This window comes from Theropithecus gelada, chromosome 15 (genome assembly GCF_003255815.1).
Source record: "Theropithecus gelada isolate Dixy chromosome 15, Tgel_1.0, whole genome shotgun sequence".
In the NCBI taxonomy this organism is placed as follows: domain Eukaryota; kingdom Metazoa; phylum Chordata; class Mammalia; order Primates; family Cercopithecidae; genus Theropithecus; species Theropithecus gelada.
In genome coordinates, this window is record NC_037683.1 from 80,943,060 (window position 1) to 80,957,332 (window position 14,273).

Sequence of the window (14,273 nt, forward strand, 5' to 3'; positions counted from 1 at the left end):
ACAAAAAAAAAAAAAAAAAAAAGAAAAGAAAAGAAAAGAAAGAAAGAAAATTCTTTTGACCTTTCTGGACCTATGTATCGCCCAAACAGAAGAAATAATATGTTAACATGTTCAAGGATAAACTACAATCCAGAAACTTTTCACCAAAAATTACTAAACAACATCAACCGAAATAAGACCTTTCCAAGCATGATCAGCATTGCCCTCTTGTACTATTTTTGTAGAAATAAAAATGATACTCTGGAGGCTAAGGCAGGAGGATCACTTGAGCCTAGGAGCTGGAGTCCAGCCTGGGCAACATAGTGAGATCCTCATCTCAAAAAAAGAAAAAAGCTGAAACCACCCTTAGAATTGCTGAACATGCTTAGAGAAGGTACTGTGCTCCTCTGTGGACTTTCCATTTTTGCCTTCTATCCCAGGGTGTTTCAGAGAAGACACAGATGAAGTACAAGGTTGTCAGATTTAGCAAATAAAAATACAGGATGCTGAATTAAATTTAGGCCGGGGATGATGACTCATGCCTGTAATCGTAACACTTTAGGAGGGTGAGGCAGGTAGATCACTTGAGATCAGGAGTTTGAGACCAGCCTGGCCAACATAGCGAAACCCCATCTGTACTAAAAATACAAAAAATTAGCCAGGCTTGGTAGTGTGCACCTGTAGTCCCAGCTACTCAGGAGGGTGAGGCACAAGAATCTCTTGAACCTGGGAGGTGGAGGTTGCAGTGAGCCAAGATCACACCACTGCACTCCAGCCAGGACAACAGAGACTGTCTCCAAAAATAAATAAATAAATAAAAATAAATAAATAAAATTTAAATTTCAGAAACAATTCTTAGTAGAATAAAATATTCATATAACATGCTTATACTAAACATTTGTTGTTGTACATCTTAAACTTAAATTTAACGGAGTGTCCTATATTTTATCGCGAAATCTTAATAAAGTGATTGCACGTGTTGGGCCGACCAACCTGGCAAAAACAAACTACTGGGCTGATTTGGGGATAATCTCTCCTTCTCCAGGAGTCAAAGCCAATGGAAAGCTTCTGGCTCCTCTACTGCCCCTAGAGGTCAAGTGCCATACACCTGTGATTGTTTCCTTTGCTGCCTTAAGAAGCTCAGACCTGGCTGAGGTTAATCATCTCTAGTAAGAAGACACTGCAACTAAGAGGCAGAGGGTATGGCTAGGAAGGATATGTTAACCTCTGCATTTCAAGTGAGGAAATCCCTAACCCAGATTTTATGCAAGTATACAAGGGGGAGAGATACTGGATTCAATGTAGAGCCAGGTGTTTAAATACCACAAAATGATTCTCTAACAATCCTGCTACACTTAACAGAGAATTTTAAAATATGTGTGTTAAGCAGATGATCATGGGACTGCAGAGCCGGCTGTTGTCTCTGAATATTATTTTTTTATGGAGCTCATTTTTAATATCGGCATTTTTAGCGTGAATGTAAATAAACCTGATCATGCAATAAATTCAGTGTGCTCTTTTATTTTGCAGATTTAAGCTAAAACACCATCAATCTCTTGGAAGCAGCACCTTTCAGTATAACACTAGGCAGCACTAGGATTTTGATACCCACTAAAAAAAGTAATAAAGAAACCACTGACTTCACAGACCTCCCCAAGCAGATGTGCTCAACAGGACAGGCAAGATGCTCCACAATGGGTGGCAACAGTTGTATGGGTTTCTCCTCTTTGCCCTCCTATCAAAGGGGCATTCCAATGTACCACAATACTCTCAGGAAAAAGTGTTCCAAGTTTTCATAAGAAAGGATGGCAAATATGATCGCTTCACACACAGCAAAATCAAAGCTGCTTCTAAACTGAAATAACCATCTACTCTAGTTCCCCCCGAAGATTCCATTTATGCCAATTTCAATGGACAACAGTTTGGAAGGTACATAAAATCTGGTCACCATTCTTTACACCAGGAAGCGCATTTGGAACCTGACCTCAGCATCTATTGTATACCCTGTGTATATGGGCAAGATGGGAAGTATATGCCTATATATAAATATAAATACATATAAAGCTAACTTTCAGTGTTCAGAAAACAAAAGCTATCCCCATATAACAGCCAAATTCTGACATAACTCAATTTGGACACCTCATCTGGTGTGCACTGCACTCATTCCTAGTGTAAACCCCACCGCGCCGGGCAATGATATACTGTAATGTCACATCGCAATCTGGATTTACTATAAAGGGCCGCTGACGAGCTTCAAAGCAGTAAACATTGCAGCGAGGTGTATTTCACACTGAGCTGGTTTTTATGAAGAACACTTCACCGCCCAGGCACGGCACCTGGATGATGAATGGTGAAAGATGCATGACAAGCTTCATCATTGTTTGTAAATCTTAACTGTTCCTGCTCACTAACTCTGGAGGCAATTTTCAAAGACAGCGGCCGACAGAAGGACAGCACAGCTTTCCTGAAGGTTATTCAAGTTGTACTTGGCCTGGGCCGTGCCTCTGAAGAGGTAAGCAGGGAAAATAAACTCCAGAAGTACTCCACACCATCCCTGAAAAAAATCGCTAGGGCCCTGTGGATTCAGGTCAGATTCAAATGAGGAAATGTTATGAGTGATGATGCTGGAAGCTCTAACCCAACTGGCTACTGTCACACCCAAGGAGGGCCCAACAGACACACACCAGTTCTCCAGGATGTTTAAATACAAATGGTCTCTAAACGAGTAACAGAAACTGGCCAACTTGATTTGTGATGTGCCCACAAGAGAATTGGGTCCCTCTACTGAGCAGGCAGGTAGGGAACTCACTGTCACACCTGAATCCCATGAAGATAACATCAGCATTGAAAACACTGACAAACAATGTTTTCTAGTAATTGTGTTCAACCTGGCTATGTCAGAGCATTTAGGAATTTCTAAAATGTAGTTTCCAGAGCTTCTCTCTCTCCCTCTCTCTCTCTCTCTCTCTCTCTCTATCTTCTCTAGGCTGCAATTTTTAGCCACAATGAACTGAATCTATAGCTTTTAAAGAATAAATTAAAGATGTAAAAGCAATCTCATGATAAGCTACTGACAGACTAGGTGAAGATTAAATAACATCTTCCTCAAAAATTATCTGAGGAAAACTGCCAGGCCTGTTAGTCACAGTAATTTAACAATAAAATAACAGGTAGAATATGTAATCACTTAACAGCTGATGCCCACAGGGAAAAAAGAGAATAAATATTTTTGAAAGTAGTTCATTGTGTTTCTATTTGCACTTATGATTTCAAAGCTAATCACTAGTCATTTAATTTTGTGATTTCTGCCCTTATCAAATATTAACCCTTCCACTTGACTCTCTCTTATTAAATAAAAGGAAAATTCAAATATAACCACAAAATTAAAAGTGACTTTACTGTGCTCATAAAAGTATCTTAAAGTTTATACTGAGCTTTGGGAATAGCCATGTAAAGAGAAATACCACACCTGATATGCCGAAGGGTTTCAGTTTGCTTCTGAGTTTTTAACTATGACACAAATGTGCTACAGAAAGACACCCCCAGATGGGGGCATTTCTGCCTAAGGTATGTGGTAACAGAGCAGGTTTTGGAATCTCATCATTACAGCTAAAGAAATTGCATCCATGCCTTTAGTCCCTGCAAACAGAATATTCCCAAGTGCATTCTCAACCCCAATCACAGCCCATTTCCTTAAAAATACTTAAGACAGGAGGGTGCTTGACTGTAGCCCAGTGAGGCCTTAGATAAACGGCATCATCACTGAGCTTCAGTTCCTCCATGTGCCACACGGGAACAGGACCCCTCCTTTCCCCCACCTAACAGGCATTGTCTCTATGCTTCAATATCCTCATCTGTAAAATGGGGATAATAGCATTATTCAGAGAATTAAATGAGTTACACACAGAGTGGTCAGACATTGTCTTACAGACACTGGAGGAGCTGGACATGTGTTTGTAAGAGAAGAAAAAGAAAAGGAAGGAAATGAACAGAAAAACACAGGATATACTAGACAAAAGAGCGCCCAGGAAAATGATTCAGGATCTGAGTTCGTAGGCTGACTCCTCCTCTTAAACACTAGCAACAAGGCTTAGAGGAAGCCACGGCACTCTGCCTGCACACCCACCCTCTGCTAAGTGTGAATACGGAATAAGCACCTCTGACCCTCCGGCGGGGCTGCATTCTTAATCAAAATACCAGTCGCATATAAAGAACTAAGTCCCTAAAATTCAAGTTTTCCAAAGGGAAGATTCTACATGGCATAAATCCAAGATGTCTGTGGCCTGGGGACAGTACCCCATGTTTGTTGGTGTCTGATTTATTTCACCGAATGCCTCACTGGAATACCCAACTCCAGGTAGATGAGGAATGAACAGAAAAGATTCCACAGTTGGTTTCTTACTCATTTAAGAAACGACAAACCATCCCGGCGGTCATCTGAGAACATTGCACGATGGCAGGCACCTGGAGGAGTACAAAGCTGACCCTCCGTGTGGGCACACACCCTGATAATTCTTGCTAACGTGCTGCACTGAATGGACCTTATCCTTACATGAGTGAGTCTGACCTCCCTAAGGTAGGCCCCTGGGCAGTGCCTGCTATTTCCAGACTACAGCCTGGAGGAGGTCTTGTCAAACGGAGGACACATTAGGAGCCCCACGGCTCTCAATCTTGCCCACAGTTTGCCTTGTGGGGTGCTCTTTATATGGAGAAAGAGAAAGATTTGAAGGAAAGACAGAAATCTGCTTGTCCTCATCCAACAGCATGTCAGCTTGCTTCTGTACTATCCTTTAGGCATAAAGGGACCTGCTGGTGTTCTTCACATTCCCTGTAAAGCACCGGTGTGTTTTACTCAGCAAACATATCATAAGTGTAATATATTAAAAATACATCTTTAAAGCTGCCATTTCCAAATGTTTATTATCTGCTTAAAATTAGTATGCTCCATCTTCCTCACTCTGCAGACCATGATGTCTAGCTAATTTCAAGAATCATGATACACATACGCTTAGCCCTCCTTAATGATAGTAATCATTTCCATCTGTACAGCCCACTGCCAGGCACCTGCTGAAATAGAAAGATACATGAGCCATGGTAAAAGGTCTACATACAAGAATATGAGAGTTGACAGATTCTGCCATACTTTTACATAATTCCTTATGCGATCCATATATATAAAAAATACGTCTGTTATTATTGTTTTCCACTTTTCAGATGTAACTGAAGCTCTAAGGGATTGATCAGGCCAGGCGCAGAGGCTCACGTCTGTAATCCCAGCACTGTGGGAGGTTGAGGTGGGCAGATCACTTGAGGTCAGGAGTTCAAGACTAGCCTGGCCAACATGGAGAAACCCCGTCTCTACTAAAAATACAAAAGTTAGCTGAGTGTGGTGGTGCACACCTGTAATCCCAGCTACTCAGGAGGCTGAGGTAGGAGAATTGCTTGAACCTGGGAAGCAGAGGTTGCAGTGAGCCCAGATCATGCCATTGCACTCCAGCTTGGGAGACAGAGCCAGACTCCATGTAAAAAGAAAAAAAAAAAGAGAGAGAGAGAGAGAGATTGATCATCTTATTACTGGCTCCAGAGCTGGGGACCTGAGCAAGACCTCGTCTCCTGGGATAGCTCCGACGCCCTTCCATTCACTGGCCTTGTTGCCACTGAAAGCCCCACTTACTTCTCTGTTCCAAGTTAAAGCTGAGGACAAAATAGTCACGTAAGGAAAATAGATTTACCTACAAAGTGCCCTTTTCTTTGAAATTTAGCAAATAATAAGTCATTTCTAAAGTGTCAAGTTTAAATTAAACTCAACATTTTCTAAATGTTGCATAAAACACATTCAGCTTTCCTTAAAGCAGAGAAACACACGGGTTGATGTTTTTCCCTCCTACTGGCTGAGAAATACAGCTCAGGGCAGGAGGCACAACGACAAACACAGCCCTCCAAGTCCTTGCCCCACTGTCCTTCGTGCCAGAGCCAAACTCTACAACATGTCGAAAGCATCATTTTCCCTTACAAGAAGAGCTATGTGAAATGCCCACATAGCCCTCGCAGGAAAAACTGGGGAAAGTCATGATAACACCTGCCATCTTTTACCTGCATTTTGTGATTATTGAGCCTGTTTGCACATCAGACACCATTTCATCCTCACAATACTGGCGTGGCCTCCACAGAGCCAACGTCCTCACCCTCTCTCAGCAGGTAGGGAAACCGAGGCTCTCAGGGAAGCATCTGGTACTGCCACATAACCTGCTAAGTCAGGGGTCCCATTTAGATTCCACATACAGAATTCTCTACCACCCCACATGGCCACTTGTCACAGAATGTTGCCTCACCTCACATAAAGGGCACTTTTGGCATTCTGGATCAAGAGCAAGTAGATCTGAGGGCGCTCCCAACACAGGGAAGAACCTCAGTGTTCTCACCTGCAAACTGGGGAGGTGCAGCCAGATGACCTTCCCTAAAAGTCCAACTCTGACGTGCAGCATTAAGCAAGTCCACTCCCTGAGGTGCAAGCTACCCATTTTGCATGCAGTCCTGGTCATCATGAAGGACAGGCCTATGGTTATCAGTGAAATCAGGCACTGCTAGACTCCCTGGTCCACGGCATTGTTAACGCCAAATGGATTCGAAGAGTCGTATTTGGGAGCAGAGAGGCTTCTGCAAGCTGCTCACACATCACAGAGGAGCATGAAGCCTTCACCTGCACGGAGCCCGTCACTGCCGGTGGCCACCTGACCTTTGGGTAAAATGTAGATGCTCTGCACTCGCTTCACGGAGCTGCTGGCAGCCTCTGTGTGTTACATGAGTAATACATGAACACTCCATGATCTGTAAGAAGCACCTCAAATGTTTCTTTCTCCTGAAAAGAGTGCAGCTTGGATGTGAAGGAAGGCTGAGGTTGCACGGGAGGCTGCCACTCTGAGTCGGAACCAAAAGAAATAAGGCACCATTTCTTTTTTTTTTTTTTGAGACGAAGTCTTGCTCTGTCTCTCACACTGGAGTGCAGTGGCGCGATCTCAGCTCACTGCAAGCTCCGCCTCCCGGGTTCAAGCCATTCTCCTGGAAATAAGGCACCATTTCTAACTTTTAAACCGAGATCACAAAATAAATAGACAAACATATCTAAGTGGATTACCTTCATCTGAAACCTAAACCTTTTTGCAGGTGTTGGCCAACCATGTACTCCAGCAACTTATACTCAAGAATTCAACATGCACAGAACGATGTCTGTTCTCAGATGTGCAGTACCACCCACCTCTAGACAGAGGTACATCTGTTAAAACAGAGGGGCTTGCTGTGGAGATGTCTCTTCATCCCCAGTTGGGGAAGCATCATTTCAAAGCTGTTCCTACTGTCGCTTCCCGAACAGCTTGCATCTGTTACTATGAAGCGGCCACACTCAGATAAACCAACCCTCCATGTGAGCACTAGACAAGTGATCTTCAAACAGTCTATGGAGGGGGAGGGACCTGCTTTAATTTTTTTTTTTTTTCTTTCAGTTTCTAACGTACTGTGGTCTGGTACTTTGGCAAAATACAATAAAAATGAATTACTAGAGCCCCCCCAAACTTTTTTCTTGGCCAGGTATGGTGGCTTACACCTACAATCCCAGCATTTTAGGAGGCTGAGGTAGGAGGATCGCATGAGCCCAGGAGTTCAAGACCAGCCTGGGCAATATGGCAAAACTCTGTCTCTACAAAAAAAAAAAAAAAAAAAAAAGAAAGAAAGAAATTAGCTGGGCATTGTGGTGCTCACCTGTAGTCCTAGCTACCCGGGAGGCTGAGGTGGGAGGATCACTTGAGCCTGGGAGGTTGAGGCTATAGTGAGCTATGACTGCACCCCTGCACGCCTGCCTGTGCTACAAAGCTGGAGGGCTGTGTCGTGATGCAGTGCTGGATGCAGTGTGGGTCTCAGGGCCTCGCTCTGTCACCCAGGCTGGAGTGCAATGGTGTGATCATAGCTCACTGCAGCCTGAAACCCCTGGGCTCCAGCGATCTTCCTGCCTCACCCTCCCAAGTAGTCAAGTACTCAGAACTAGAGGCGCGTGCCACCAAACCCAGCTAATTTTTTTTTTTATTTTTTTTTTGTAGAGATGGGGTCTCACTATGTTGCTCAGGCTGGAAACTATTTTTTTTAAATAGAAAACAAGTGTTGGCAAGGATGTGGTGAAATTGGAACCCTCATATATTATGGTAAGAATGTAAAACGATGCAGCTGCTGTGAAAAAGAGTAACGTGTTCCTCAAAAATTAAATACAGACTTACCATAGAACCCAGCGATTCCACTTCCAGGCATATACCCAGAAGTAGTGAAATCAGACATTCAAACAAAGACTGGTACACAAACGTTCAAAGCAGCACTATTCACATTAGCCAAAAGGAGGAAACAACCCAATATCCGATGAATGGCTGAACAAAATGTGATCTCTCCATCCATACCATGGAATGATACTGAGCCACAAACAGGAATGAAATACTCATCTCTATGACAGTGTAGCTGAATCACGAAAACATTTAAGTTAAGCGAAGCAAGACACAAAAGGCTACATATTATGAGATTCCATTCCAGAACAGGCAAATCCATAGAGACAGAAAGCAGATTAGTGATTACCAGGGGGCTGGAGGAGGGAAGATGGGGGGTTTCCTTTTGGGGTGATGAAAGTGCCTTGGAACCAGATAGAGGTAACGGTTGCCCAACTCTGTGAATGTACCAAATGCCACTGAATTGGACACTTTAATTATGGTTAATCATGTTAGGTGGATTTCACCTCAATTAAAAATAGACTACTAGAAAAATGAAAGACAAAAAAGATAAGCCCCAATATTTTATTAGACTCAACAGACAAAACTGCTCTATCAAATTGCTGTAAAGTTTGTTTCCTCTTTATTTCTCATCGCCCCTCTTAAGACAAGTAACAAAGCACCCCCAGACCCACATCAGACCATGGTCCCCACTCCGCAGACCCTTGGATCCCACCCCACCTGGCTTGCTCAGGGTCATGCCTACAGCAATTGTGACCCCACGCACTCTGTGTATCCACAAATTCTTCCTCTATTGGGATCACCTCATCAGCATACAAGCCTATTATAAAATCTCTCTTCTTTAAAGAAAGAGCCAAGGCCCTTCCTTGAACTCACTTCCCCACGGGTTGATGCCCCATCCCACTATTCCTCTTACGCAAAACTCCTGAAGAGCTGCCTGTACTCACTGCCCCAGTTCTTCTCTCCCATGCACTCCTGAATACGCAGGCAGGCTTTGGTTCTCACCTCCCACCAAAGTGGCCACTAAGAAGTTCATTGATCACTTCCAACTTGCAACAGCCGACGGTCAATTCCAGTCCTCATCTCATTTGACCTATCAGCACTCTTTGGCTCTCATTAAAATCCTTTAATTTGGCTTCTAAGGCACCACTCACCCACAGTTTCTAAGGCACCACTCACCCACAGTTTCCCTCCTGTCTCACAGGCTGCTCCTCTTCCCTCTTTTCTTTGCTAGTCCTCCTCATCTACAGGGCCATAAACATTGGAGACATGCAGGGCTCAGTCCTTGGTCCTTTATTCTACACCTACATTCATCTCTCCAAATGATCTCATCACATTGACTTCAAATAACACCTATGCACTGAACCCCTAAATCTTCATCTCCAGCAGAGATACTTCCCCTCCACCACAGACTCCACACATCCAACTCCTAATCAACAATCCACTTGGGTGGTTCATGGACATCTCAAACTTCACACATGCAAAGTTAAACTCGTAATGCACACAAACTTGTTTCTCCTATAGTCTTCTTTACCTCAATAATTGGAAACTCCAATCTTCCATTTGGTCAGGTCAAAAATTAAGGAGTCATCCTTTGCTCCTCTCTTCCTGTCCAATCCAAAGCCCAACAGCAAATCTTGTTGGTTCTGTCTTCAAAATATATCCAGAATTCGACCACCCATTATCACCACCACGCTCCCACCCTTACTCAGCCACCATCTTCTTTTGCCAGAATTACTGCCATCACCTTCTAATTGGCCTCTCAGCTTCCACTCTTGCATCCCTATAGTCTATAAGAAAACAGTCATTAGGGTGATCATTTAAAAGCACAAGACAGACAAATCACCCTGTGCTTGAACCCTCCTATGGCTCCCCATCTCACTTGAAATAAAAGTCTAATTGTTGCAATAGCGTACAAAGACCTGCACAATCTGACTCCACCATCTCTCTGACCTACCCACTTAACATTTTTCAGGATAAGGAAAGAAGGAATGGCTCCTATCCTTTTACAAAAAAAGCATTAAAAAGCAGTAACATGACAAAAAGAAAACGTTCCCTGTAAAATTCCCCCCTACCCCCTGCCCAACATTCAATTTTTTTCATGTTGCCAGCTTTAGCAAATCCAGAGGAAGACATTGCACTTGGACTCATTTTTTTAGATGATAGAGAAGCTAAGCTTAAATTTATTTTTAAAGAAACTGAAGAAACATGGATTTGATGGGCAAATTTATACCTGAATAAGACTTTAAAGACATTAAATCTACTGAAAACACTCTTTCAAGTTATTTAGAAATCCCTATTTAGAATAAATAATAACTTATGTATTAACACAATCAACCAAAAGAACTTAAACTTGATGGATCTGCTAAATGTAACTGGTTATGAGCCAGCCTTTGCCAATATCTCACAAATGAATATACTGATGTACGCATCCCCACCCATCATTTCCTCTCTCTAGCCTCAGCCCTGCCTCCCAGAAGGGCTAACATGCTCTCAAAGAACTCCCCACTGTGGCAATGCTGATAAAACTGAGGATCCAGTGTCCCATGAGATGATCTTTGAGGTGTCCTTACTGACCTCCAAACACAATACTTCCTTTACCTTCCCACTTGCTTTGTAAAAATTCACACAATATTTAAAAACCCAAAACAGCTCACATTTGGAAGACATTAAGCCACACTTCTTTTAAAACTTAGCTGGGATTTTGGTTTTCTACATATTTGTACACTCCTTCTCGAAGATAATTCCAAAGTAGATAGTGCTGAGATTTTACTGTAGTTCTTCCCGGCTCTCGTTTCTGAAGCTTGAGCCTCCTACTTAATTGTTAGTGGGTTAGCAGGGTACCAGGAATTTAAGCCTGGGGTCTCCTGACACACTACTCTTTCAAATAAACACATGGCCAGAAAAGTTGTAAGAAATTGTAGGTGGTGTTCACCTATTCTTCTTTCCCTGCAAGCGCTGGTACGGCTGGTCTTTTTCTTTCCTGGACTGTAACCTCTTTCCTTCTAAGTCGCTTCCTTTTCTGCCATAAATTCAAATGCCTACTGCTCCTCTCCAAATTCACTCCTCTCTGCTCTAATAAATTGCCTCTTATATTTTTGTCTTACTGCCTTGCTCTGAATTTACACCTTTGTCTCAAGAATGCCAACGCTTCTAAAAATATTCCATTATTCCTGGAGTAAGAAGCGCAGGCAATTTCTTACTGAAAGTGGGTTTCATTCTTAATTCTTTGTATAAACAAATGTTCCTTTAACTGCTTCATCCCCAAATTGTGCAGAGGCTCCATCAGACAAGCCAGTTAGGATTCTGACCTTTCATGCTTGTGCTCCCTTACAGGGCAAGCTGGGTTAAAAATAATACCAGATTCCTTTGGGAGGCCGAGATGGGCGGATCACGAGGTCAGGAGATCGAGACCATCCTGGCTAACACGGTGAAACCCCGTCTCTACTAAAAAAATACAAAAAAAAAAAACAAAAAACACTAGCCGGGCGAGGTGGCAGGCTCCTGTAGTCCCAGCTACTCAGGAGGCTGAGGCAGGAGAATGGCGTGAACCCGGGAGGCGGAGCTTGCAGTGAGCCGAGATCGGGCCACTGCACTCCAGCCCGGCCAACAAAGGGGGACCCCTTCCTCAAAAAAAAAAAAAAAAAAATATATGGTAAATAAAGCATACCTTGCCAAGCTATTTTAGACTTTATGCCTCTGAATTTGGAAATCAAAGCATGGTTCTGATTCTCATTCTCTAAGTTCTCTAGAGAGTCAAGTTATTTAGAAAATGAACATATCCATTTATTTAGTACAGAGTAAGTTCCCCTAGATTGGTTTCTCTTCCAAGACACTCACTACTGCCCTGATATCCACTTACTACCTATTGTGTATGTTTCTCACTTTCCTACATCAAAAGAGGATACTTAACTCTAAAGAACTTAAACACGGGATCTGCAAACGCAGCAGCTGTAAAGAACTGCCTCTCACTACAGTGAAAATGCTGGGGGATGTTAAAATTGAAGTTGAAGAACTATGTATTTCAAAGTGTTTTGATTCATTTAACAGTCATTTTTTATTTCAAAGCCATTATATCAGAGTTATTTGTATTGCTACTGCATAAACTCTGAGATCTATTGTATTCAAAAATGTTTTATTATGTTATTTTCCCCCAAAAGATGAATATGCCTTCAATTTTAAAATGAAAGTCTTTGGGAAATGAGTTTTCAATATACAGAAACTCACTTCACAAAAAATACCAGGTCTTGAACCACATTTAAAGTGCCCCTGTATTTCATATTGATCCTCTATAAAATACATTTTTAGCTTCCAAAGGGGAGTCTCTCATCTTACTCCTGTCACTCTAAGAATCCAGAAAGGAAAAAAAAAGCATGGTATTAAGAATCAAGCAAAGCAAAGTCATTTTATAACTAAATTCTTTAAAGGATACTTATCCAGGCTTCACACAGCAATAAACTTTCCAACAATTACTAACAGCTAAGCCATTAGAGACAGCTAATGACCCAGTACTGGATAGCCATCCTCTCTCAACCCCAAATCCAGTCTGTATGACCAGATACCTACCGCTCGCCCTGGCTTCCGGGTAAGAGGGCGCATCCTCGAAAGTGAAGAACTGGGGCACGCTCTGGCCCAGGTAAGAGGGAGGCGGGTAGTAAGAATGCATCCTGTACTGGGAGCTCATTGCATGGCGGTTCTCCATGTTCTTCATCTGCTTAAGAAAAAAGAAGAAATATATTGAGACCAACATTGTATGTCACAACTAGTACAATAATTACCTAATTCTTTAAAATAAGGTAATAACAGGCTGGGCACAGTGGCTCATGCCTATATTCCCAAACCTTGGGAGGCCAGGGTGGGAGGATCACTTGAGCCCAGGAGCTCAAGACCAGCCAAGGCAACACAGTGAAACCTCTTTTCTACATAAAAATCAAAAAATTGGCTGGGTGTGATAGTGCACAAGTGAGATCTCAGCTCAGGAGGCTGAGGTGGGAAGATCACTTGAACCCAGGAGTTTGAGGCTGCAGTGAGCCATGATTGCTTGCCACTACTGCACTCTAGCCTGGGCAACAGAGCAAGATCCTGTCTCAAAAAAAAAAAAAAAAAAAAAAGCAAATTAAGGGAATGGCCTATTTAAGTTGAAAGTGGCCTCAGCCATGAACATGCTCCTCCAATGTACTGGGCCTAGAACTATGATGGTGCCCTTTATATCTTAAGGTCCCCTCTAAAGCACCCCTGAAATTCCTTCTGGTCATTTGGTGCTCAATTAACCAGTATAAAAGAGAACAGGGTGGTGGAGAGGGGACAGTGCTGCTTAGGAGACAACACAATCTGCTGTAACACTAACACATTTGTTTGAACGGGAACAAGTTATCAGACCTCTTCCCATGTTTCTTCATGTGTAAAACTGGCATTTTATCTTGGTTACCTTACAGAGTTCATATGAGGAGAGTATTTAAAAAGACTGTAGGCTGGGTGCAGTGGCTCACACCTGTAATCCCAGCACTTTGGGAGGCCGAGATGGGTGGATCACGAGGTCAGGAGATCGAGACCATCCTGGCTAACACGGTGTGGTGTTAGCCAGGGTGTGGTGGCGGGCGGCTGTGGTCTCAGCTACTCGGGAGGCTGAGGCAGGAGAATGGTGTGAACCCGGGAGGCGGAGCTTGTAGTGAGCCAAGATAGCACCACTGCACTCCAGCTTGGGCGACAGAGCAAGACTCTGTCTCCAAAATAAAAAGATTGTAAAACAACACGCAAACCATGTGTAATGGGAAGCTGTGGACATCAGCACGATGCCATGCTGGATCCTGTTACTCACTGTCTATTCCCAGCTCCTTCTGTGCTGTTCCCTGCAGCAAGGAACAGGAGTCTGAGATCTGAATTCTGGAGGCGATTTGGATTCTGCTAACTGGACACATGAAGCAGAGCAAAACTGGGAAGGCAGTAAGGAGGCACAAGCGCCCCTCCAGCAGCAGTGGCAGCTGCACGTGAGCTCAGCAGTCATTCACTTTTTTCTGGCAACCAGATCCTGCC

At 43.1% G+C, this 14,273-nt stretch overlaps 1 protein-coding gene across 2 annotated transcripts in view; it reads right to left on the minus strand.

Moving 5' to 3' along the window:
* The window catches only part of DMRT1 (doublesex and mab-3 related transcription factor 1), a 126,055-nt gene that overhangs the window by 38,714 nt on the left and 73,068 nt on the right, over positions 1-14,273 (minus strand). For both annotated transcript variants that reach the window (XM_025359742.1, XM_025359743.1), the window contains exon 4: positions 12,807-12,951. In XM_025359742.1, coding sequence (XP_025215527.1) covers positions 12,807-12,951 — 145 coding nt within the window. The remainder of the gene's footprint in view (positions 1-12,806; positions 12,952-14,273) is intronic.